We start from the raw sequence: 27,979 nt of genomic DNA on the forward strand, positions 1-27,979 counted from the left end.
AACCGTTGATGTGCTGAATCTGACGATTATAGATTCACTTGATGATGTGGCTTTTAGTTAAGTTTGCCTCACAAATAGTGGTGACCTTCTCATCTCCCTGCTGCCAGTGAAAGAACAACCAAACACGTACTACGAGTAAGTAGCTAAAGGCATTCTCCCAGTGGCGCCATCCCGTCTATTTCTGGGACTTTTCGCTGCGATTCGCCGCACTCGTTTTTGTCGGGTGAGGGAAACATTTTGACCGTCGGCGAGCGCCTTCTGTTGCGAGTCTGCAATGTCGACCAGGCAGTGCGAAAAGTGCCAGTGGTTCGTTTTGAGCCCGAAGAACACGCCAGGCGGCGCCACAAGATGCGCACGTGGGCGTCACACCCGAAGACGGTGGCGCCACCGTTGAAGGCCAGAAAGACGTACGGGTTGATGGCGCTGTTCGATGCTGAGATGACGCCAAACACGGCGACTATGTGAGGTCCGAGCGAGACGTTCGGTGCGAAGGCGAGCAGCATTTCCTGCACCATGTAGGGAAGGTTCGTCACGAGAAACGCGACAAATATAATCACCGCCATCTTGAAAGTTCGCAGTCGCGCTTTGGGCAGAGTGGTACCGGCAACCTCTACGCAACCAGTACACGACACAGCGGCGGCATCCCCTCGCTGCCCGTTAGAAGCGGTGCTGCTTATCTTCCACATTCTGAACAAGATGCAAGAGTACAGCGCCACTAGAACCACCAACGGTAATATGAACACCAGCGTGAAGATGAAAGCCATGTAGGCTTGACGTAGAACCACGGAGTCCTGGTATATGTAGAAGATAGAGGCACAGTAGCACTCGCTCCGTATCACAACTATCCTGAACATGAACGCGTTCGGAAGGGACGGAAGGAGAGACAGCAGCCAGCAGACTGCGACCAGCGATCGTGGTTTGGGAGCCGGCGCCAGCGGCTTGCAGATGGCGTAGTGGCGGTCCACCGCGATGCCGACCAGCATGTACGTAGATGAGACGAGTGCGAACGTCTGCAGCACCTTGAACAATCTGCAGGCGGCGTCTCCTGCGACCCAGACGCGGCCCAGGACCTCCCACACCAATTGGGAACTCATGGTGACCAGAGTGACGAGAAGGTCGGCGAGGGCAAGGTTCAGAAAGAGCATCTGCGCCTTGAACATTCTGTGCCGCCGCGATGTCAGCAGACGGTGACACACGATCGAATTGCCGATAAGCGACAGCACAAGCATGACACTGATAAGTGCAATGCGCAACGTCTTGGCGTAATGCGGGCCAAACAGATCTCCGGCTGTCACGGGTACATCTCCGGCTGTCACGGGTACATCTCCGGCTGTCACGGGCACTTCCCACGCCGTCTCGTTGTCGGGCGGTGTGTCGAGTACGGACGACATTGTGGTGCGATCAGCACAGTTGTTTGGCATAGAATTTGGTCTCGCCCCATGCCCACCGAGACGGGCCACAATAATGGCGATGAGGTGCGCTGATGAAGAACACCCGTTGAACACACTGGAGACTTTAAGGCTCCACTGGTGCCTTCAGTTACTTGCCCCGTGGCTTTGTTGAAGTGCTGTCATCAAATGGGACCCCACGCTGTATAGTCGCTACCTGCATGTCCTCCGCGAATTCGATGGAAACCAGGCTCCGCCGCTTCATACGATGAACAGACGAAGTCGTCTTTGGTATTCCCGCACTTCTACTAGTGGTCGATTTCAGAACTTCATACATGTACCTGCAATAAGAGGATAGAAAGCAAATTAGCACTGGTGAATATAATGTGTTAAGGCAAATAGTACCATTGTGGACGAACAACATTGCAATGCCTAATCAGCAATACTCATTGAATTACTTAATTGGTTTATTTACGGTGTAGCGTAAAATATAGCATAAGTTTAACGACAAGGCCCATAACTTCGTTATGAAAAGAACAATTCCTCTATTTTTTAGCGATTAGGCTGCGTCAGTACTTATCGTATACTGATACGGTCACTTTCTCTGATGTTCATGTTAATTTTTTTCTTTGTTGATTTGTACGGTTCTAGTCCGATATATGTGAAAAAATGTTACTGCCGAAAAATTGTTTGCAAAGGCGAACTTCAGGCCATCGTGATCGTAGACTCTTAATTAGCGAATATAAGCGCACAACGATATGGAACACATGCAAACGGAAACCATCATGAATGCGGGCTCTTATAGCACAAATTCTCAGCAACTCGCTTTCGTAAATACTTACTGTCACTGGCCGGCTGCTCTCTTCAATAACACGTTCCACATGATTATTGTCAAATATTGTAAAACAGACCAATTTTTGCTCGAATAAACAAAAACACTCACAAAAAGAGCGGGAAATGCGATATATGCCGAACGCTTGGAACCATGTCCTTTCCTATAACAATTATTTTCGCGTAGTATATATATATATATATATATATATATATATATATATATATATATATATATATATATATATATATATATATATATATAGGCAGGCATGGTGGTTGAGTGGCCGTGGCATTGCAGTTGCATATAGTCAAGTAGATCCTCCGTGAGCGGTCACAACGTGGTTTATTTCGACGTTTCGGCCTAGAGTCGGGCCTTCATATATATATATATATATATATATATATATATATATATATATATATATATATATATATATATATATATATATATATATATATATATATATATATGTCGCGTGCATAGCTGCATTTAGCGGCGAGATAGCGACGACAACGAAGAACGCGGATTTGCTCGAGAGGCGCAGCGCAGCAGAGTGAAGAAGACGACAATCTTAGTGGCCTTCTCTGAGAGCGTCTCTACAAGTCCCACTGTCCGTGTTTTTAAATACACCCCCTGTAATTAGGGAGCCTACATGAACGGCCGTTTTTAGGGTAATGTCAGCCTTTGACCCACTACATGCCGCCAACGCACCGCCGCCCACCAAAACACAATGTTGCCAGACAGCAACGCCGCGCTGTCGCCCCATCTTGGTGCCCGCACTGCGTCTAAGCCCGGTTGCGTTTAGTTCTGAAATAATACGGCGTCGAACGTTGCGGTAGCGTGTTAAACGCTGCCGGTGAAGCCTTAGAATGCCTGGATGCTGCGTACTGCTCTGCACTAACCACAACAGAAAGGGGGTGCGAATGTTCCGCTTCCCAGCGAGCCCTGGCCGACGACAACTATGGCTGGCTCAGGTGAAGCGAGACGGCTGGGAGCCCACCAGTGCGTCTCGTATTTGCTCTGTGAGTACTGCGTATTTCGTTCACTGTTTTTTCCTGCAGCACACGTATATGTGTTTCGCGGTGTTCGCGAATGAGTAGATAACCGAAGTTGTCGTTGCTGCGTCCACGCATTGCGAGTAGGAAGCCCACAAACGGGACGCGTCCGCGCGTTCGTACGGAGACGCGCTCGCTAGTCTGAGCTGTTGCCACGCTTGCGTTCGTGTCAGCGTAACCTCAGTATTATGTCGCAAGTGTTTGTGTGTGGGCTGCGAATTTCTTCGTGCGCTCACTTTGACAACTGCGTCGCTTACACGACCCTGAGAACCGCCGCTGTCAAAAGCCCAGGCTCCTTTTTGTTGCACCGTACTTCGCGTAGCTGGAGGGAGCGGCGGCTGGCTCCAAAATGGTGGCGCACAGAAAACTATACTGAATTTGGTAGAAGCTGGCAACAGCGTGCCCCCTTTCCCGCTGGTTTTGGCTGAGTTTCTTGAAGGCACTTATTAAGATGTCTCCACCCTAAAAACGGCCATTCATGTAGGCTCGCTACCTGTAATTTATAACCCGCGACACTGGTGGAGAAGCTGGGTACTACCACCTCATGATCAGCACCCCTGTGAGAAACCCCAAGTCCAGCCCTACGAGACAGCCACGCGTGGAGACGCCTGTACACCGCTCAAGCCGTCGCCTTCAAGGTCGTGAACCAGAATTTGGCCTTCTAAAGGGAGCAACACTTCCGACAACCACCCCTACTCAAGAAATGGCAAGGAGTCCTGCACAGGTGACGGTCCAGAATATGCGCATTCCTGAACCATTTCATGGCCGGCCGAACGAAGATGCGCAAGACTGGCTTGAGCAGTTCGCACGGGTAGCTAAATCGAACTACTGGAGTCTCGATGTAAAGCTCTTCCACGTATACTTCGCCCTTGAAGACGGCGCGAAGACGTTTATAAACCGGGACGCAACATTGACAACATGGGAGGAGTTTTGTCGTCGGTTTCTTGACACCCTCGGTAACGCGGACCGACGCGAAAACGCACAACGCCTTCTTGAAGGACGCACCCAACAGCTGCATGAAAGCGTCGCCATGTTTGCTGAGGATATGGTGCGCCTGTGCCACCGCGCGGACCCCAACATGCCCGAGGCTCGAAAGCTAAGCCATCTCATGAGGGGCGTCAAAGAGGAGCTATTTGTTGGTCTTGTGCGCAATCCGCTGACAACAGTGGACGAGTTCACCAGGGAGGCCACCGCAATAGAGCATGCGCTGCAGCAACGGTACCGACAGTCTGATCACCCGGCCACCGGCGCAGCTGCAGGCGCTACTGCACTTACCGAAAACGACGAGTTTTCTCTACGCCACCTGATTAGACAGATCGTGCGTGAGGAGATCGCGAAGAAGAACGCAAAATACACATTGCAGTCACAGGCGCCCCCGCAGCAGGAGTCCACGGTAGCCTCCGTCACTGAAGTCGTTCGCCATGAACTTCGACAAGCGTTTGCCTATTCTCAGCAATATTCCGCTCCACCGCACCGTCCAAACTCGTGTACTTATGCAGACGCTGTGCGTCATCCATTGGCTCCAGAAGTATCATACGAGCCGAACAAATACAGCTATGCAGACGCTGTTCGTCAACCCACGCCCATGCCAGATCCGCAGTACCTCGAACCGTATCCTGTGGCAGCCTGGGCTCAGCAGGATTCTGTCAGGCGACTCTATATGCGGAAGACCGACATATGGCGCACTGCAGATCGCCGACCACTCTGCTACAACTGTGGAGAGCCAGGGCACATTTACCGTTTTTGCCCACATCGCCGAGCTGAATACCGCGGTAGTGCACCTACAGCTACGCGCCGACAGTTCGACGAAAGCCGTGCCCCCATCGACGACGACCAGGCTGGCAGGCGAAAAGGCTCTTCTACCTTCCGGACGCGCTCACCATCCCCGGCTCGCTTTGGTTCACCAAGCCGCCGTAGTTTTGCTGACGCGGTCAGAGGTCGGTCTTCCAGCCCATGGCGGGGAAACTGAAAGCAGCGACCTCTGGGGGGAAAGTTGCAAGCCATCGAATTGCCGAAAATCCCCCACTGCTGCTGAAACACGTGAGAGACGAAGATGAAGACTTCGCCGAGAAAACTGTGACTGCCGACCTCGCTGTGACGATTGACGGCGTTGAAGTGACGGCCTTAGTCGATACGGGTGCAGACTTCTCCATAATGAGTGAACGATTAGCAGACGAACTCGAGAAAGTCAGGATGGAATGGACGGGCTCTTATATTCGAAATGCTGGAGGCCAGACAATGACTCCCACGGGAAAATGTACAGCAAGACTCACTATTGAGAATGTGGTTTTTGTAGCCACATTTCCGATCTTACCAGAGTGCTGCAAACCTATGATACTGGGAATGGACTTCTTAAGAGAGTACGGTGCCGTGGTCAACATACGCGATGGTGTGATCACATTCGCCGCTGACAAGTCTGTGACCAATAATCCAGACCAAGAACCCAGGGTGTTACGTGTGGTCGACGACGACGTCTGCGTGCCACCACTGTCATGTACTCTTGTTTCCGTGTGTTGCGCCGTGCACTGTAATGAAGACGCCATAGCCGAACGCATCACTGACCTTCTTTTTCACCAAGGCATCGCCATCGCTCGCGGTATCGTCAGCTTAGTGGATGGGCGCGCAGAGGTGCTTCTGACCAACTTCACGAATGAACGCCGGTACATCGGTAAAGGCACGGCTGTGGCGTACCTCGAAGAGCTAGACTACTCTCACGACTGTCTTCTAAGCAAGGGGAAGCCACAGCTCAATCACCTCCACATACACCCCCAGTTGATATCGGTCCGAGTCTAACACCGACTGAAAGATGCCGTCTTATGGAGCTGCTCGACCAGTTCAAGGACTGCTTCTCATCGACATCACGAGTGGGGTGAACGCCTCTGACTAAGCATCGCATAATTACGGAAGACACTGCAAGACCGATCCGACAGAACCCATATCGCGTCGCTCAGAAAGAACGTGAGGTAATCCAGCAGCAAGTCAAGAAGATGCTAGAGGATGATGTAATCCAACCATCAAAGAGTCCTTGGGCATCGCCAGTGGTACTCGTGAAAAAGAAAGATGGCAGCTTGCGTTTCTGCATCGATTATCGTAAGCTGAACCATGTTACAAAAAAAGACGTTTACCCATTACCACGGATCGATGACTCTTTGAACAGGCTACGGCATGCGCGCTACGTCTCGTCAATGGACCTTAAAAGTGGATACTGGCAAATAGAAGTAGATGAGCGCGACCGAGAAAAGACCACCTTCGTGACGCCAGACGGACTTCATGAATTCAAAGTCCTCCCTTTCGATCAATTCTCAGCCCCAGCCACGTTTCAGAGACTAATGAATACCATTCTGTCCGGCCTGAAATGGAAAACATGCCTTGTGTACCTCGACGACGTGATCGTTTTTTCGGCAACGTTTGAAGAGCATCTAAAGCGGCTACTGTCAGTCCTTCAAGCCATACGGTCCGCTGGACTCACACTCAAACCGCAAAAGTGCCACTTCGGCTTCGATGAACTCCAGTTATTGGGACACGTGATCAGTCGCGAAGGTGTGAAGCCTGACCCAGATAAAACAGCAGCTGTCGCAAAGTTCGCAAGGCCTGTTGATAAGAAAATGGTCAGGCGTTTTCTGGGTCTCTGCGCCTACTACCGGCAATTTACAGCAGGCTTTGCACACATCGCCTCTCCACTCACCCACCTTACAAGAAAAGGCATTGCATTTGTATGGGGTGAAGAGCAAGAAGCTTCGTTCAACGAGCTGCGACAGCGTCTACAAACTCCACCTGTCCTCGCTCACTTCGACGAGAATGTACCAACAGCCATCCATACAGACACCAGCAATGTGGGCCTAGGTGCTGTTCTTGTCCAATGCCAAGATGGTGTGGAGAGAGTGGTTGCCTACGCTAGCAGAACGTTGACACGTGCCGAGTCCAACTACTCAACAACGGAGAAGGAGTGTCTGGCCGTCGTTTGGGCAGTTGCGAAGTTCCGCCCGTACTTATATGGCCGCGCTTTCCAAGTCGTAAGCAACCATCACTCTCTTTGTTGGTTGACCAACATGAAAGACCCATCTGGACGTTTAAAAAGATGGAGCTTACGGCTCCAAGAGTACGACATGGCCGTAGTTTACAAGTCCGGAAGGCAACACTTAGACGCCGACTGTTTGTCGAGGTCACCGATTGAATCACCGGCTATAGAGGATGATGATTTCCCAGGTTTTTTAGGAGTTGTTGATGCAGCTATCATTTCTCGGCAACAACAAGATGATAGGGAGCTGAACTCGCTTATAGAATTCTTGAACGGACGAGCCGCCAATGCACCAAGAGTGTTTTCGAAGAACTTATCGTCATTCTGTTTACGGGACGGAATTCTGTACAAAAAGAACTTTTCATCAACAGGTAGAAGCTATCTGCTGGTAGTTCCTGGATCTCTCCGCAGCGAAATTTTACAAGCCTGCCATGACGAAGCCACTGCGGGCCACCTCGGTTACACAAGAACACTGGCACGCATCAAAGAAAAATATTACTGGCCAAGAATCGCAGCAGAGGTTAAACATTACGCCCGAACAGGCATTGACTGTCAGCGGCGCAAGGTACCACCTGTCAAACCCGCTGGGCTATTACATCCTGTGCCCGTGCCAGAAACCCCGTTTTCTCAAATCGGAATGGATCTGCTGGGCCCATTCCCAACATCGGACAGCGGCAACAAATGGGTTATAGTGGCGACGGACTACCTCACCCGATACGTGGAGACCAAGGCAATCGCGAGTGGCACTGCAGCTGAAGCGGCTCAGTTCTTCATTGAGAACATTGTTCTGAGACATGGTGCTCCAGCTGTCGTCATAACAGACAAAGGTACCGCGTTTACAGCCGAGATTTTGCGCACTGTGCTTACGCTCAGTGGCACAGCGCATAGGAAGACGACAGCTTACCACCCACAAACGAATGGGCTTACAGAAAGACTTAACAAGACAATCGCTGACATGCTTTGCATGTATGTCGACGTAGAACATAAGAATTGGGACCGAATATTGCCGTACATCACATTCGCGTATAATATGGCGCGCCAGGAAACAACAAAAATGACGCCGTTTGCACTAATTCATGGCAGAGAAGTTACGACAATGCTTGACGTCATGCTGCCTTACGATTGCAATGATTCAGAGACAGACGCCGCAGACTTCACTTAGCGCGCCGAGAAAGCAAGGCAGCTTTCCCGCGTCAGAATAATGAACCAGCAGCAACTTGACGCCCAACGGCACAACTTTCGCCATCGATTCGTCATTTATCAACCAGGAGATAGAGTCTGGGATTGGTTTCCTGTACGACGACGAGGCCTCTCAGAGAAACTTCTACGCCGATACTTCGGACCCTACAAGGTTTTGCACCGTCTTAGCGACGTGACGTATGAAGTCGTGCTCGACGCCTTTTCCTGTTCGAAACGTCGCCATCTTCTGCCCGAGACAGTGCACGTGGTCCGCATGAAACCTTACCACTCTCAGTGATGTAAACACTCGCTGGCCGCATCTCTACCTGTTGAGCGTCGGGACGGCGCTTACTCTGGCGGGAGGGTAATGCCGCGTGCATAGCTGCATTTAGCGGCGAGATAGCGACGACAACGCTGTTATCGTCGGACACGGGCGCACTTGTTATGCGCTTTCTTTGTACGCATCGTCCATAATTCCATTTGTGTCGAGTAAAAACCACGTGGCACCCCTGCAAAGAACTGGGATTTTCACAGCTGAACGCGTGATTGACGCTTTAGAAAGCAGCACCAGCAGGATAATATAATGGAACCGCTTCAATCTCGACAGGGTTTTCGTTTAGCACGTTTGCTGGTGGCTCTCTGTTCTGTACGTGCGCGCGTGATACAGCAGGTGCCGCTCCCGACAGGTGTGAAACGCACCTATAACGCAGGCACACGCAGAAAGAATACACTGCATTCCTCCACAGAGCGCCGGAGTGCTGCGTTAGAAGTTATTCAAGTAGCAAAGTTCTGCCACAGTGTTTGACGATTATAGATCTGCCCACTCGAATTCAACGCAATGACATGGCGCTCCAGTCTTCTGCAGAATTGAAAGAGTGTCTGACGCTGTTTTCAAATACTAAGTTGACATCACTTAATATGCAGACTGATCCAGGCACGCGCGTACTATTGCCAGGGTAGCATCACTTCTTTTTGAAACAAACATCAAAACGGTGCTGTAAGTGAATTTAGAACAACGGAGAGTTCTTCAAATACTCTATATTTCTATTCTTGTTGTTCAAGCAAGTGAGAAACTGCAACGGGAAGAAATTAGGACAATCTTTCAATCCTGTGTCGAGGACTCGGAAGTTACAGCATGAGAGACATTTCATAGTTTTTTTTAGCCATCTCAGAGAAGAATAGCATCTTTAAACTTTCGTTGCATGGCAAAGTCTTACTTACTTTGGTATTGCAATGTAGTAACAGTAAATGAGCTAGCCAGCTCAGAATTTTAACGTCTCCTGGATAGAACCAAAGCGGAAAGTTTAAGTGGTTTAACCTCGTGAAATTTCCACTCCACAGAAACAGTGGCATGCCTCGGATTGATCGTCTTGCTTTAAAAACACTTACAACACGCCAGGCCTGCGCGGTAGGCGCAGCACAGTCACGGCGAAAGCTAGAAGAGCGGCCTTTCATACCCTTTTCAAAACACTCATTGGGTAACTACTGCAAGCACACTTGCTTGGTACCCACTAGGGCATTAATAATAAACTTTTGGGTAGTGGGCCGGCATTCGCTATGCCATTTTTCGTCATTCTTCTGAGAAGCGTGGTATCCGCTTAACACTTGCAAGGAATTTTGTGTCAATTGTCTATGCAGTGGCTGACGACGATGAGCAAATATGACTGTAGTGGGCATGCGTCACAGTTAATAGGGAAACAAGAAAAAGCTTTTGTAATCGGTTGGAGCATTGGACGGCCCACTCGTTATGCTAGTCACATTGTGCGACAACTGGTTGCTCTTTCGCTGCTTTAAAACACTTTATAAGTCGTATTAACGCGATTGCTTTCCCGACATCAAGCCTGCCTAAATCCAGTTTGACAACAGATCACAAACACAGGTGTATAGCTGAGTTAAATAAATAACCAAAAACGGTGTAGTTCAGTGGTAAAATACTGAGCTGGTACCCAGTGGACCCGGGTTAGAGCCCCACTATGCCATTGGTGTTAGGTCATGCCGGCCTAAGGCAAGGTTTTTTTTTTTCTAATTTCGCGCGATGTGGTTACGAACCCAGCGGCAGCGGCTCTAGTGGCGGTGCTGGCGGCGGACAACATGCAACTGCGCGTGACCCGAAAAGTGACCTCATAACCATTTTCGCTGTATTAAAGTCGTTCGGTGTGACGGTCGGGAAAGCGTAAAACATGTTTTTTACTTCCACGCTGCATGTACCAGTAGATCTGACACTGTAATGAATAATCGTTAATATGGTGATGTAATGACAAACATCACAAAGAGAAACTGAATGTTCTAGATCTAAAAAAAAGAAAAACTTCTCAGAAAGAAAACGAGACATTGGGGAAGAGCAATTCTAAGAAAAAAAAAACCCAGGGCATATGCATTAATGATGCGCGGAATACACAAGAAACAACAAATTTAGGACTAAAACTTTATAAAAGTGTGCGAGGTTACCGAGTGGCGGGCCAAATGCGCAGGAACTGTGTTATGTTTTCCTCGTGCACCACGAGAAATTTACTGAAAGACTCATGCTTGCATGAATACCAAAATCAGCACTTGAGAGCAGTAATCTGAGTATTCGCAATATTTTGCTTCAGCACGTTCCAGTCATTTACACATGCACTGATGCTAGCCTCCGGCTTATGGTTTGTGTGCCGGGTGCTAGGTTGCGTGTTCAAACGTTGAACGATAATTATGGAAAAGTACAAGGACATAGGCAGGTACCAGCAAATTCTCTGGCGCTACGCAATTAAGCTTACGATTTCATTTGACCTGCATATCAATCAATTTACTTCTAGCTGCGGATTCTGCAGCTCATAAAAATTGTAACTCAGACCCTCATTAACTCCTTCTCAACAAAACAACGGAACATGACAAGCAATGTCAGTATAGGAAAGAAGATAAAAGAGAATATTGAAGAACAGGTGGGACAGAAAACGACAGAATAAACCAGAACACGACAGAACTGAGAAGAAAGAGGGCAGGAACAGCGAGGACAAGAACAAAGAATCAGCTGCAATACCACAAATTTGTCATTCATTGAGACCTGATATTTGCTGGTAATATCACCGCCAGATAACCAACGATCCACCAGAGTGCGTAAGCGCCACCAGTAAAAAAACTAAAGGAAATTCTGAAACAGCCTACTGATCGCGGGGTGCATAGTGAGTGATGCACCGTTATTACATGCAGGGACGTATCCAGGGGGGGGGGAGGTTGGGGGGGGGGAGGTTGGGGGGGGGGCGTCCGGATGGATGGAAGGACAGAGGCACTGACGCACGGACGGACTGAAGGAAGCATAGATGGACGCACAGACGGATGGACGGGCGGAAGCAAGAACGAATGGTTGGACGGATGGACTCACGAACGGAAGCGCGAACGGATGGACGGAAGCACGGACGAACGGACGGGTGCGCAGACGGACGGACGGAAGCATGCATGGGCAGACAGACGGACGGTTGGACACACGAATGGACGGACGGATGCTTCGCCCCACTAATCATCATTCACTCCGTGGATATGCTGTGAAAACCACTGACGCCATCTAATAACATAAATCCCAAGGACATATACACACAACGCCATCTATTGAGCAAGTAATAAACTAGAGGCGCCTACATACTACATACGGAGGAGGGAACGACCCACGGCCAAATGAGCCTCGTCCCCAACAATACTGCAATATCCGTTTTGCTGCCCTATTCACTACGGGAGCAATGGTTGTCCCGAAACCGCCACCTCGGTGTCGCGTATCGCCGAGTTTTCTTCGTTGTCCCGACACTGGGAAGCAGAACTGCTAAGCGGGGCCACGCTCACCAGAGACTATATAGGTGTCCTGTCGTGTTCGTATCACGTCTCACCCACCGCATTGATTCAGCGCACGTCGCTGCAGCGGTTGCAGCTTCCTCAATGTATACCGACCTGTAGGCGTGCGCAGCAAGCGTTCTCGCTCACCCATCGTGCCCATTGTTTACGAACCCGGAGATGCGGAACAATGCACTCCAAGGATACATTTCGGACAGCATGCTGGGAGGATTGTATGAGAGCGACCACGAAGGTATGAATAATGTGGATATCCTATAGTAACCGAAGTAGTAAGTTAATGCGCCTACTTTGTCTAAATAGATATGTTGCAACTCCCCCCCCCCTTTCCTTATTTCCAATATGCTCTAGTTAACTCGGATCGAGTTTGGATATCTGTGCGGCACCTTATACAATAATTAAAAAAAGCGCAGAAAACTAAGGTTTTCATGGAGCTTACGTTTCTGAATTCGTTCGTAGAGTGACCTTTTTTTTTTCTCTGTTATCATACATCGCAGCTACCACTTGCCTGTCAGCAACACTGAATGACGCGTTGATAATGCATGTCATTTATGCTTGAAAAGTGCCGGGCGATAGAGAAAGACACGAAAGGATAGCAATGATAGTTGGAATACACGATGTGCTCGAGATGGTGCAAGTTAATATTAGCTATTTAGGTAGGCAGCATGCAAGCTCCCAACCTAGAGAATAGATAACAGAGAAAGCCCTCATGTACGCGCCTCTGGAGGCGCGCACATGAATGCTTTGTAAGGTTGCAGCCTTTTGAGCGCTTCTTGTCTCCCAACAATAGTTTCTACCTTCGCGAGCCTTTCTTTAAATTTGTGCGGAACAAGGGCTCTCGACCTCTCTATCCTGACGACCCATGTATGTCCCAAGGAATCAGTCCCAAACTGATTCCTTGGGACATACATGAAGTTGTTCGTACCATACATTCTGCTGGCTTAGCTCACACTTGCATTTATTCTTCACGCTGTATTCGAATGATGCCCTAACACAAAACCAATGAGGTCCACAACTGGAGATTGTCCATTCCCGTCTCTTCCCCTACATGCTATTTCTTAAACGTAAATATTTCTTTAAAAAGGCACTGCAGCAATTTTCCGACGAGATCAGAACACGCTTTCGATTTGTCGGTACAAGCAGCTCCTGAGATAATGTGAACTATACATTATAGCGTGACACGCGACCTGTAGTTCACAACAAATTCTCAAAGTGAGCTAACAATTGCTCGTTCTTCTATCTACAAGTGATGCCATAAACCAAATGTTTGTGGTCATTCGTGGTTTGCGTATCGTGAGCTGAATAGTTATCATGGTCGCCGCGGGATGCCGCAACGTGCCCTCGTGCTCATTCGCGATTGCACTAAAGGCAAAAAAAAGGAAAAATAAAGAGCAGATCCCACGTACAGTTGGAATCCCTGATATGCAAAGCACGAATGAGAAAAGTTGATATGTCATTTTAAAATCAGCACAACGTTATGACGTGGAGGTAAATCATGCCGTACATGACTTCCGTGTCCTGATTATCATGTTTCGATGTGTCGTTTACTTTCGTCATATATTCACGTCACGTGATACCAAATTTAGTCCATGTGGAGCAAGCGAAACGACCGCGAGCGCGCTGTGAGCATGGTATGTTGTCATGTTCTTACATGACACGCGTGTCAGGATTATCATGTTTGCACCAGTCATATAATTTTGTCATCCATTGACGTCAACACTGAATTCGGTATATGTGGAGCTAGGAAAACGGCTGCGAGCGCATCATGAAAGGCCCAATATACTCCCATGTAGCGTTGACGCGCGCGCACGCTGGGCACAGCGATGCTGCATCAGCAAAACGAGAGCACTCTTAATAGTCTGACACCAGGCGCGACTAGCGTCCGTCGGCGCGGTTCTACGGCAACCGCCGCAAAATTCGACATGCTGCATTTTGCGCCAATGCGTTACCCAGACAACACTGCGTCTCCCTCTTTTCGCGACGGAGGAACGCCGGACGCGCTGAAACGCGCATGCGTCAAAACAACACAGCGCGGCACGCACCGCGTCACGTCGAAATATATTCGCGCCTTGACTGTGGCATGTAGTCATGTTCTCAAATGACACGCATCTCATGATTTTCAAGTTTGCACCAGTTGCATACCTTTGTCATTCATTGGCGTCACGTAATAGGAAATTTGGCACATGTGAAGCTAGCGAAACTGCCGCGAGCGCATCATCAGTGTGGCATGCATAGTCATGTTGTTACACGACACGCATGTCGCGATTATCATGTTTGGATATGTCATTTACCTCTGTCGTCCGTTCGCATCGCGTAATACCGAGTTTGGTACATGTGAAGCTAGCGAAACGACTGAGAGCGCATCATGAGCGTAGCACGTAGTCAAGTTGTTACATGACACACATCTCATGTTTATCATGTTTGCACCAGTATCATACCTTCGTCATCCATTCACGTCCCGTAAAACCAAATTTGGTATATGTGACGCTAGCAAAACGGCCGCGAGAGCATCATGAGCGTGGCATGTAGTCATGTTGTTACATGACACGCATGATATGATTTTTATGTTAGGATTTATCGCTTGTGTTCGCCATGCGATCATGCCATACCATACCAGTTTTGCAACATGCCATGTGAACGAAACTATCGCAAGAGCTGCAGGTTTATGATATGTAAATTATGGCATTCTTAACATACATGTCATGATTTTTATGTTACAACTAGTCAAATATACAGTCATGTTATGCCATACCAAGTTTGGTGTCGATAACATTATTGAAACGGCTAGGAGAGCTAAATGTCGTAGGCGGATAGATAGATAGATAGATAGATAGATAGATAGATAGATAGATAGATAGATAGATAGATAGATAGATAGATAGATAGATAGATAGATAGATAGATACGCTAAAAGTCGCCGAAGTTTGCTAAGAAATGCTTCCCGTTTAAAACTGTGTTCAAGCTTACGACGTGCACTAATAAATGGACGTTGCGTATAGCCTCCTTTACACCACCCTTGCTTATGCTAAGCTTTCATCGTGCTCGTTAGTACAAAACAAAAGCGCCTAAATAGTCCGACAAAGCCCTGCAACTACGCTCGTACTTGACGGGTTTCAAAAATTCGTATGGCAATAAACTCCTTTAAAGAAAGCCATTCGATGATTACTAGAAAAACTGTTACAGGGCTCTTTGGATGCGACGCTTCTTATGGTCGAGCTCAATCCGGTGTGCTGCGTGACTAGCCTTACTGCGCATGCGCTCCCTCCCCCTCTCTCCTCTCCTGTGCTTACTCCCCCATCTCTCTCCTATGCATTCCTGCCAGCGACGTTTCCACCTCTATTACGCATGCGTGTCCTCTCCCTCTATGTCTCTCTCCGGCAATCCCCACTCCCTCGCCTCGCAAGGCCAGCGCAGGCAGCGTCTGCTAGCGAGTGATTATTTATGCGCACGTGATTTCGTCTCTGTGCAGTTTTATGTGAAATATTTTGTGCATCAAATTTCCCTTTTTATTTGAGTTACTTACAGAGCTCGCATGCTGACTGCACTGTTTTTGTTTGTATCTTCTTGGCATCGATGATGAAGTGGTATGAAAAGTTGTTGTTGTTGTTCTCCTATTGTTAGTGGCGCATACCCACTGTGGGGGATTGGCAAAGAATCAAGTGGCTCTAAAATTTACTGTTCAGATTTAGAATGATGGAGGTGTAACAGAAAGATTACCGATAGCCTATAGGCAAGTGTGGTGCTTAATGTATTGCATACAAATGTTTACATAAGCAAATTTATTCTTAGAATAGAGCAATAATCTGATTTTATACGTATATAATTATGTTGACATGTTAAGATAATGAAACTGGTTAATTAGTCAACCTATTAGTTTCATCAATATAGTCCCGGACGGCCGCGCATACTGTGCCATTAGAGAAACCAGAAATGGAAGCTCCAAAAGACAAAATGACAGGCAGAGATAAGTCCATACCAATGCCACGCAAAGGTATTTCTAATAGGGTTTTTCGTAATGTGTTAAACCGCCTGCAGGTGAAAAAGAAATGGTCTATTGTTTCCTGTTCATCACAGAATGCGCACAGTGGCGAAGGTGCCTGAGCAGACCTGTGTTTATAGAAATTTAGATTTGGTACCCGGCAACGCAGCCTTGTGATAGCTACTTCTTGTTTTCGAGTGCGGCAAAAGTCTCTTCGCCAGGGATATAATAAATGGCGATATTCTGTAGAGTTTGTTACTGCTGAACCTTTAAAGACTTGCATAAGCGTACGTCTGCGGAATCGAGCAGCAGTCACATAAGCGGATGATGGACAGAGCGGTAGAATTGGTTCGCTGATTGACGACTTAGCCAAGGAACCGGCTATTTCATTCCGAAACAAACCTTTATGTCCAGGCACCCAAACTAATCGCACTTTTCTGAAATGTACAGGTACTAGTGCACGGAACGCCCTTGTTACGTGGTTATCAGCACCAACAGAAAGTGCTGCACAGAGAGATAGAGAATCTGTTATTATGACAGCTGATGTAATTGCTGTATCTAACTTACGTAAGGCGAGCACTACTGCCAGAAACTCAGCCACAAAAACGGGTATAAAATCGGGTAGACGAAGGGAATAAATCCAATTTAAAATCGGGCTGAAAATACCAATCCCTGACTTTTCGTCGTATTGCGATGCGTCTGTGGCAATAATAACGTTCGTTGTAATACGGCGCAGGTGATCTTGTAGTAAACCATCCAAAATATTATGGTGAAGTAATATGACATTATTAGGAAAAATGTCGTCGAATTGAATTTCCACCAGGGCTGAATTATAACGACTCGGCATGATGTCGCATATACGTACGTTTAGAGGCTCCAGTAAATTTTGCACAAATAAAATTTGTGGCGCGTGAAATCGCGGCCATCTAGCAGCAAAAAATGATTCCGGGGTGGAAATAAACGCTGTTTCTGAATGTCGTAATGGTGATTCACAAATTCTTAAGAATGTCTGAACAGTCAGAAGGCGAATTCTACAAGAAAGCGGAGGGACCCTCGATTCAAGATACAACACATTGTTGGCAACTGTTTTGGGAAGGCCAAGGCATAAGCGCAAAGCTTCTCTTTCCAGAAGAATTAGAGGCCACAACTTGTAAGCTGAACTTCATAGAAAAGTACACAACCAAATTCCAAAATGGGACGAACATACATGCGATATATCATTAATAATGTGTCTCTTCTCATACTTGTATGAAAAGTTAGTGAAAACATTAAGAAAACTTATCATACGTTTTCAAGCAAATACAATAAAAACAATGTTCGATAGTTTGCCGTTCTTTTGCTCAATCTCAGCGCACGCAGTCGAAGTCAGAAGGATATATAACTAACACCATAAGATCATAAGATTACCGTATGTTTGCAACGACACTTGGAAATGTCTAACTTTGGTGTTTCCTCACACCACAATTTCAATAACGGCCATACTAACATTGAATTATTTTTGTCAGACACTGAAAAACTAAGATTCTATCGCGACAAACCTTTCTTTCAATATATTTAAACAAAAAAAGACGATGCCAAGACTCACTACAATATCTTCTTCTTTCTTCAATGCCATTCGAAAATGACATTACTATTCCGAGTTCACGTACAAATGCGTGACTTCCATTTGTAAGATAAGTGTGCAAACGACACACATCTATATCGTCAGTCACCCTATCCGACACGCTGGTGGTCGAATCATTTATGTATGCCGGAATTTTCAGCAAAGCAGTCTCAGTGACACGAAGTTGAGGAAAATGTAATCCCCCCCTTCCTCATATTTGTGCCCGCTGCTGACACGAAGGAAGTCGTCTGGTGAAATTTCTTTCTAGAGGACATGACATCCTCATTCTTCTGCGTGTCTTTGAGGAAACGGTGTACGCGCGAGAAGCCTGGTGATGACATATAGAAGAACTTTTGTAGAGAAAGATGGTGTTTGAATTTACATTACAATAACTACTAAATAACAATAACATCCCCTATACGTTTTTCGCCATCATTTTTTGTTAGTTTACAATAATTACGGGTAAATAAAAAGCAAAAAAAAAACGATCACTTCAGTTTACAACCATTGACCGCTGGTAGTACTTAGAGATCGTTGACTTCAGCGTGTTATTGTTATCACTCGGCAAGATGGCGCGATGGTTCCCCAGGGCGCGCTTTAAAAGTTGTTGCACCGCGCATCGCGAAACACGCGCGTCTCTATCACTCTTGTGCCAACGATTCTCTCGTAATCGCGGCGGTTTGTATATGTCCTGGGCATTCATCGCAAGTTCGCGTCGAAGTTATAGAGAGCACAGAGGTCACTTCGCCCGCTGGAGCGGCCGCGCTTGAGAAAGGAGAACGGTGCTCACACACAATTGCGAAAGTTGTTAGTTCGCGCTCGATCTGTGTGTGTTCTTTTCGTGCGTCCTTTTTTTTTCTCTTGAAAGACACGATGCAACTTTCGAGATGCTTGCCGTTCTCTGCGTTACATTACAATTCGTTGCTTTAGCGATTAATTCCTTCTAACTTGTGGGAGAACAATGCATAATAAACACTCAATTACCTCTTTGAATACACGTCTCACTTTCGTGTTATACCTATTCTTATGGCAGAGGGAACAGTCATGTTTTTGTTTTCGTTTTGTTAAACGTAACAATGCTGAGAACAAAGAGAAAAATGATGCCAAGGGAGGTATGTGGGATCGATGTTATCAGCAGTTTTGTAATGTAAATGTGAAGAAAAGAAAGGTGGACGAAAAGGTATGCCGCTGGCGGGGACGGAACATGTGACCTTCGAATAACGCGTCCGCTGCTAAACCAACTGAGTAGAGCGGCAGTCATACCTCCGTACTTTATAAGGTGTATATGTGCATCTTTGAAACGTGGGAGTAGAATCACTGTATGCGCTACCCAGCTGCACCACTGTTTTTCGGGCGCCACTCGCTCCGCCTACAGCGATTTCAGCGCCACTATTCATCGAGCGCCATCAGGTACCCAGAAGTGGCTACTCTGCGCTGCAGAGTAGCCAACCTTTCGCAGGCAATGCCAAGACTTGGCAGATTCACGCAGTCCGAGCGTAATGACATCGGCACTGTTATTATTCTCGCAGCTTCTTTGTCCAAGATACGTGTAATCCCAGGTGCATTACTTGGAGAAGTGTAAAACCAATGGTTTGTTTTGGGTTCTAGCGTCTCAGAGTGCCTCAAAAAGACGCCGTAGTGGAGGGCTTCAGATAATTTTGATCGCGGTTTTGTGCGCTTTACCATGCGCTTCAGTCGCACCAATGTGATACCACAGCAGCAGCTATCTAACTATATGACTGGATATTGTGCGCTGAATGGTGATAGCCCCAGTGAAAATGGTAAGACGGTGCCTATAGAGCAAAACCTTCTAAAAGCCGCCGACTCCAGTGCTTTCTGGCTGTCATAAGCGTGATAAAGCCCGATAGAAATTTTCTTGGGCATATCCTCTAAATATTGGGAATTAGTTCTAGAGCACCAGCTCGACTTTTTTTTTGCTGCATAATGACTCGGTCACCGCATCCTTTGCCACAGGCGTGACCAGAGAGTTAAAGATTACAGTGTCTTCAATAAGCAAAAAACAAAATTAATTCACTGCAGAACAAGCACAATTTATTGCACGCACAATAACGCTATGGTACATATAAAATAAATGTGAAATACATGTATCCTTAGTCTGTGTCGGCTGCTTGACACGTAAAACAAATCTTAATTTGTCCATGACGCGTGATATGCGATCGCGAAGCTTTACTGGAATCATTCGAATAAACAACGTGGTGCAGCTGGTGCACTAGCATCAGCGTAATATTGTGACTCGTAATAATGAGCCGAACAATCTAGGTTTACTATATATATCATACAAAAAAATGTAAAGAACGCCAGCAAACCAACAGACAAACGAATAAAGAGTTTAAGTGTGATCGATATTGATTGTGGGGTTTCACGTGCCAAAACCACGATATGATTATGAGAGACACCGTAGTGGATGGCTCCGGAAATTCCGACCACCTAGAATTCTTTAACGCGCACCCTAATCTGAGCACACGGGCCTACAACATTTCCGCCTGCATCGCAAAAGCAGCCGCCGCAGTCGGGATTAAGTGTGCGTGTTTAAGTGTGCGTGTAATCGCTCAATTCAGTTAGTTCATTTGAATTCATGTTTCAGGTCTTAAGTACAAGCAGTGTTAGACGCGACAGCGTACTTGAATCTCACATTCACTCATTCCGGAGCTTCCAGCCGTGATCGCGTATGCATATGCACGCCAAGTATAAGCATGCTTATGGCTGTCGAGGCCGATTGCACTATATCTCAACGGCTTCGCAGTCACTTGTTGGGCTGTTTTCTTCATTTTTGGTTGATTCGTGATGAGTAGTGAGACCTTCCTGATTTTTGCGGTGCATACTCGTTTGTGAAGTTGATAGCTTCGTGATAGGGCATACAAGGAACGATTACTGAACAGCTTCGCAGTTAGAAGAAGCTCCGCAAAAGATGCAGAAAACGAAACAGCCGTGGTCCCCAGTCACCATTAGCGTCAATAAATGAGCGTAGCCATAACCATCCACAATTAAAAAAAGTGATAAAAATCGATAAAATCTCTGCGCCGTAAAAAAGTGACGCCCGTCTTTGGGTGACCGCAATAATTGCCCCTCCTCCCCCTAACCCCCATGCGCATGTCCGTAAAGTGCACGAGTGAGGTGAGAATTTCAATACACCTTTATTTATCAACGTGGCCAGCACTCTGTCCACTTCACATGAAGAATGTTGCAGCGATATGCCAATAACTATCAGTAACATGCCTTCGTAAGCTAAAGAAGAAAGGAAAACAGGATCTGAGGAACATCGATTGTCGCAACAAAGCTTCTGTAAATTGATGCCTCCCTCCCACTCAACACGCGAACATGAAAAAGAAAGTGATCTTTAAGTGTTCACGAACGCCCAAGGAAATAGAAGAGCTTATCTTGATCGCCGAGCAAAATGCAGCAGTGTAGATGTAAATTTGATCTCAAAGTTATCTTTAAGTGTGTCCTCGCGTTAAATTTTGAAGCGCTTTCTGTCTGTCAACATTATTTAACCTGATACGGACATGTAATCATGAGATACGCTGGCAGTGCTTGCTCTCTAGTGCTTATATTTTTAAGCTTTATTTAATGTAACTCACGGCACCAAGATAGTCACCACCGAAAACGCTACATCAAGAAAGCCTGAACCGGATCAGCAACGCTACGGTGGAAAATAGCTTTTGGTTCTCGTGAGTAAAACAGGGTTCACCCAGGCTGCACAAGACACAGGCGTGTGCGTCAATGCACAACTGGTATGAAGGCGAAAAGAACAAGATTAATATCATCAACCGCAAGACATACAAAGTCGTTCTTGGCCTACCAGAATCTACCAGCGCTGAGAGGTTACTCCATTAGGCATTCATAACACTTTGGATGAAATAGCGAAAGCACAGCGAATCTTATACCTCGAAAGGCTTATACTCTCACCAACACGGGAAGACATATAGTACAAGAGTTGGGCATCACATATCACCGACAGCATTGTAGAAGGTAGACATATCTCAGCAAATTAGAGAGAAAATACATGTTGCCCCGATTCCAAAAGCATGAACCCGTTGTACAACCCAGGTCGCAGAAAAGCCAGAGCTACACTTGTACTGAAAACTTATTGCAACGATAAAAACACGCGTTTCACTGACGCCGCGTGCTATTCGGACAGGGGGTGGTTTGCTATCGTTGTGATTAACACCGAAAAAACGACAACGCACGCAGCTCAAGACCCGACACCCGGATATAGCTGAAGAAATGGCCGTTGCTCTGGCTATAACTGACCCTGAAACTCAAACTATGCTCAGTGACTCACGCTCAGCAGTTCGGAATTTCATTAAAGGCCGGATTTAAACTGAAGCCTTTCATGTACTGGCAGATTTCATGTACTGGCATGCCGGCCCGATTTCCCAGGCTACCTAGATCTGGATCCCCGCCCATATGGGGGACGTCTCCCCGCGCTTCCCCAACCTTAACGAGGTAGCGCACACCGATGCACGCGACGCAACAAACCGTGCAAAAGGTGATGGTCTTGTTGAAGAGTATGCGGACCGGGATCGACTTACGGGATACAATGAACTGACCAAGGCGTTCTACTTGGACTGTCGATGCTATCCTCCGCCTCATGGTAATTTATGCAGGGCCCAAGCAGTTACCTCGCGACAGTTGCAAACGAGCACTTACCCTAATCTCCTGATATGTCACCGAATATACTCCGAGATCTATAGTACCAACATCTGTAGGGTCTGCCAGACAGACACAGCTACGCTAACACACATGCTCTGGGAATGCGAGGCCAAGGCGGAGCGTATTATTCCCGATGATCTTTCGGCGAGGTGGCAAGCCGCTCTGCGGAGCTTCAAGCTCGCCGACTAACTCTGGGCCATCCAGCAGGCCCGTGAAGTGGCGGAGAGGCAAGGCCTTGACGTCCCGACATGGGAGACCTGAACCCGGGTCACTAATTTGCCGGACAATAAATAAAGTTTTTCCACTACCACCACCACCATCTCTGGAGCCACAAGAGTAGATGGATCATTTTCCTCTCTAGATAAATCCTTCGTTTGTTCTAAAAGCTGCGTGTTCACGCACTCGCGTTATCGCCTCGTGGACATGTGCTCATAATTGAATCGCTTCACTTTTCATCCTCGTTAAACACTGACACCAATGGTCATAGCATGTAAGAAGCAGCTACTTTTTTTTTCAGGAGCTGTTGGTCATATGCAATCGACTACAATGACGTTTAGCTAGCCCTCACTGAATGCTTGTCGCCAGAGTTCCCCTTTCCTCCCGCTGTACGTAACCACACCCGCAGTATCTGTGCTGGGCGCGCCAAAAGGTGACAACTGGTATCAAGATTATGCACACTTGCCCTGAACATTATTGCGAGAGTAAAATGACGTGGTCTGTGGGAGCATTAGAATACTATAGGAGTAGGCTAACTTCTACTATATCATTAAAAAAGTCTGTCCTTATTTTCTTCTTCTTTTTCTTCCTGCACAATTTTTATCTCTACTTTCCTTTCAAACCTTGCTTTGTATTTATTGTAGCTTTCTTTATTGCCTTTTAAAAAACTCCTGTTTATTTGATTCTAAATGTATTTTTCTTCATTTATGCAATACAACCGTGTTTTTTTTTCTCATTATATGCTTGAAAATGAATGCTGTGAGACTGTTCGGCATTTTGGCGGATTTAATATTAAATTTTATAACACTGAAGAAACCCAGTAGGTGCGACTTTTTTTTTTTGGTAGAGCATGGGTTGAGAAGAGCGATCGGTTGATTACGTACCGCACGCTCGCAAAATGAATGAATGAATGAATCAATCAATCAATCAATCAATCAACCAATCTACTAAATAATTAATAATTTAACTAACCATTTTTGCGTAGCTGAAAGAAATGAATCTTTCGCGGCCATGTCTATTCCCTCTTCCCATCTCGCTCTTCACTGAAAGGCCTGCGAAGTGAACAAAGTTTCCTCCCTGATTGTCGCTATTCATGCCTTCTCTCTTTCTTTCTTTCTTTTGCATTGCGCTTTCCATGGGAGCCGGTCACCGCCCTTGAAGGTTGTCAGCATAAAGGCATGCGCTGCGAAAACAGAATGTGCGGTATGGCCTCATCGACCAGCGTCGGCTCCACGAAAAGGCAAGAAAAACGCCGCTGTTGCTTCACCCCGAGCCATGGTATGTGCGTCGGTCATTCGCTTCAGTTTTTCCAGAACGTTATGCGCAAACTCAGACGTGGAAAAAAAATAAAAATAAAGAAAACTTCCCCTACAACTGGGGGGGTTACATTGCTAAACTGAGAATGAAATGAAAACGCGTCATCCCGAGCGACTCACTCGAACAGCATTGAAGGAGTCAAATCATATTTTTATTTTTGACGAGTGCTAACAGCTGTTCAAAAAGCCTTGCCATCCGTCCGTCCGTCCTTCCGTCCGTCCGTCCGTCCGTCCATCCATCCGTCCATCCGTCCGTCCATCCGTCCGTCCATCCGTCCGTCCATCCGTCCATCCGTCCGTCCATCCATCCATCCATCCATCCATCCATCCATCCATCCATCCATCCATCCATCCATCCATCCATCCATCACAAACTGTTCTTAAAATGCAGTCCATGTTTACAGCGGGTGTCCTGGTTTGAAGGAGTCGCAGACATAATGAGCAGATAAACAAACCAAGGATGTTATTAAACATCACTCCGCTTGAAAGCGCGAACTGCCGTGGTTGTATGAAAAACAAAAACAAAACAAAAAAAGAAACGCACGTGCCACGATTCTTCGTTATTATGCGCGCCATATATAAAATAAATGTGTAGGTTCCTCTAGCTGCCTCGTTGCCTCTGAGGTTGTTGTGATAGCACCATCAGAACGAAATTATACAGAAGTCTCTGACGTCAATGACGGCCCCAACTAACTTCAGCTGTTATGGGCGTCATCCCATGCAAATGAATGTGAAGCCCTCTAATCGAGACCGTAAAGGTCAGGTATGCTTTTTGCATGGCTTGATGCTTTATAGGACGGCGATGAATTCGTATACACGAATGAAAGCGAATAAGAGAAGGAGTTTCGTGGGAAAAAGTTTGTTTCGCACAAAGAACGCTTAATAGGACGGTTTGAAACGCGGAAGTAGACCGTAAATAACGTCAAAAGTGAGGTGCAAGCTTAGTCCTTGTCTTTTATTGTCGTGTACGTACAGCGTTCTTGCTGTAAACATATCATTTATTACTAACTAGTTCCATCAGCCACTTCGATAAATTGCAATAACATATTTCATTTAAGTTATCCTGCACAGTTTTCTTTTGAATTCGTCCGCCTGTCTCTCCCCACCCCCCTTTTTTGTTGTGGGTTTAATATTTAAGTTTGTAAACCTTGCTGCAATAATAAACATCTTTTTGGTTTTCCTTTTTTAAGCTTTTCCATGGCAGCATGCGATGACGTCTGTATATTTTTTTCTCAATCAACATCCTGTTGATTTATTGGATACGGCCTTCCTTTACCGTTGTTTGTGGTAACTCTATTATTAAATTTCGTTTCAGGTTGTCGTTGCCGCCAAGAATAGTACTTCGTGTATGCATGCACAATGCAACCCGCATTGTACCTGCTTTTTTTTGTCGTGCAATATTAGCATTACAATAGCCACATTCTGTGTGAGGTTGAGCTTTTGTAGCATACGCCACGTTTTTGAAGCCCAGCGCCTAATGAGGCACTTGAAGTTTTCGTATGAATTAATCATTCACTGAAGAGTAGTATTTGAACGATTCTGTGACTTCGGCAGGGGAAACATGGGCGAATCATTATGCAGACCCCCAGATTTAGTTTTCCGGCGCCGTGCACAAGAGTCAAGCATAGTGCGGGACACTTGCCAGAATTTGTCACACAGCAAATAACAAAAAAAAAATACGGAAGAGTTAATTCAGTTCCGAGCAGTGATGTGACCTATGGAGAGGACACATGTTTAAGAGCTCTAGCGATCAGGTATAAATAGGCGTATATATTCACCATGTTCTTTCTGGTAACGATGCCGTACCACTGCGGGCTGATAATTGATTCCTATCCACAGCTTCAAGTTCACGAACCTCAGATGACTGAAACTAATTTGAAGTCGACAAATGTTGAAGACTGAACGAATTCGTTTGTCGTACGTGAACTGGTACAACACATCACAAAAATTAAAAAAAAACCGTCGAGTCATTTCTTTCGACATTAAAGTGATATCGAGTCGATACTACCAACCTGTGGTGAGAGGTACAGAGGCGAAATGAAGCTCTGCCTTAATGAAAGGCTAAAATAGCGATGTCACAATGTGTGCAAATCAATACACGGTTGCATTGTCACGACTGATGATGTTTGCCAAGTTTGAGGGGCTGAAAGAACGCCTATTTACAAATTACGCGAAGAATTATAAAAGCGCCACATTTTATCGAAATTGCAATGGTAGGAATCACGTGTATCAGCGATGCCCTCTTTAATGTTCTTATCTGCACCTGATACCTTTTCCCTAAATCAGGTGAATCGCTTCTGAAACTCTGTTCCGTGGCATGGCGATTGTGCTGTCTACTTTCAGAGTGACGCTTGGGTCCACGATTTTAAGCCCTTGCGCTAGCTACGTATCTGATACACATTGTCAGTAGAACCTGCTGGACGTTATCGCTCGTATGATCGGGCCGGCCGTTTCTTCTGTTTCTTTAATGCACTGTACCAGTTTAAGTTACTTGCAGTCTCCCTTCACAGCACGTATTTTAATCATATTCAAATAAAAATTCCCGGAATCTAATAAATATGCCAAAATCTATCTCAAACTGAGCAGCCGCGTTATTCTGTCGTTTTTGTCATATAGATTTCTTTCCTTTTCGCATGCTTATGGCATTGCTGAACCAATAGCAAAGCAGATACATATCTTGCCTCACAATTTTGCTAGAACCATAGATTTATGTGGAGGAGGAAACATTACAGTGGGCCAAAACGATTGTAAACAGATTGCTGTGTGTCGCATGCAATGCGACCAATTCTTATGTTTTTAGCACTTCACATATCGAGCTGATTCTAAGTTCACACAGGGTCTTTATCACTGTTTGCTGTAATTTTACGGGCCGGGGTTTTACCACATTATCAAGAGGCACGCTGTAGTTGAGGGCTCCGGTTCGAAAATTCGGCTAGCTGAGGTTGCTTAGCGGGCGCTCAAATCGGGTACACGTGTGTTTTTCGCAATCTCGCGCCCATCCAAATATGCAGCAGCTGGGACCGGCAGTTGAGCCCATGTCCTCGAGCTTAACAACGCGACATTTCACGTGTCGAGTCACGAATGCTTGTTCGCACGCGGTTTCTTTCGATTGATTAAAAGAAGCTTCATATACATATCAGATTACTTATATGTTGAACTGAACGTTTCCAAGGGAAAGCTATACAAGCTAAGATGGTGGCAGTTCTCAATGCCTCGTCTCGCGCCAAATAGTTACGTGTGTCTAAGTAAACGTTCCCGTTTACCTTTCTTGACCAAATGAGAGCATGTATTTTTACTTTGCATACCCTTAACAAGCGCGAGGAACAAGCTCATTCGAATAAGAATTTAGTAACAACTATTTTCACGTTTTGTTGTTTCCTTGCCTTATGAGGTATTTTCGCGAGACGCCGCACTGCCATCACCACAGGTATCAAAACACTCACAAACGTATAGACGCGACCATCAAGTACATTGGTCCTACAAGACCACATTAAACAAGTCAATGATGTAATCATAAAGTAAATTGGTGCCCAAATATCATGCGCATGAACATCGCAAGACAAACTTCACAATTAGAGTATACCAACACGCCCAACCTTTACCAACACGCCCAGCTGGCAGTCATCCTAATGAGTTATAGCATTTGGTAGTCTGTGCTTAGAAGGCTTCAGTGAGTCGCATTGCGTTATCTCTCTTCCTATAATCATCAAACCAATTAAGAACTAATTATACGTCCGTGAGCACGAACTTTCTGCGACTCACCAGAGGGGACTGCTTCCGTCGTGAAGACCTGCGGGGGACGCAGTTGCCGAGGAAGCGCTGTCCTCTTCTCCGATCTCACCGATCGGTGGCGACGACGACCCTGCCGACAACTTTTTCCTCGCCGCTCCTCGGCTAGCG

At 46.4% G+C, this 27,979-nt stretch overlaps 1 protein-coding gene across 1 annotated transcript; it reads right to left on the bottom strand.

Moving 5' to 3' along the window:
- LOC119187885 (oxytocin receptor) lies at positions 1-27,979 on the bottom strand. Its single transcript, XM_037435995.2, has 2 exons — positions 27,842-27,979; positions 1-1,729 (listed from the first exon to the last, which is right to left on the bottom strand). Exon 2 carries the CDS (start codon positions 1,419-1,421, stop codon positions 144-146), a length of 1,278 nt encoding a protein of 425 aa, XP_037291892.2. The 5' UTR covers positions 1,422-1,729; positions 27,842-27,979; the 3' UTR covers positions 1-143.

Source organism: Rhipicephalus microplus, chromosome 1 (genome assembly GCF_043290135.1).
Source record: "Rhipicephalus microplus isolate Deutch F79 chromosome 1, USDA_Rmic, whole genome shotgun sequence".
In the NCBI taxonomy this organism is placed as follows: domain Eukaryota; kingdom Metazoa; phylum Arthropoda; class Arachnida; order Ixodida; family Ixodidae; genus Rhipicephalus; species Rhipicephalus microplus.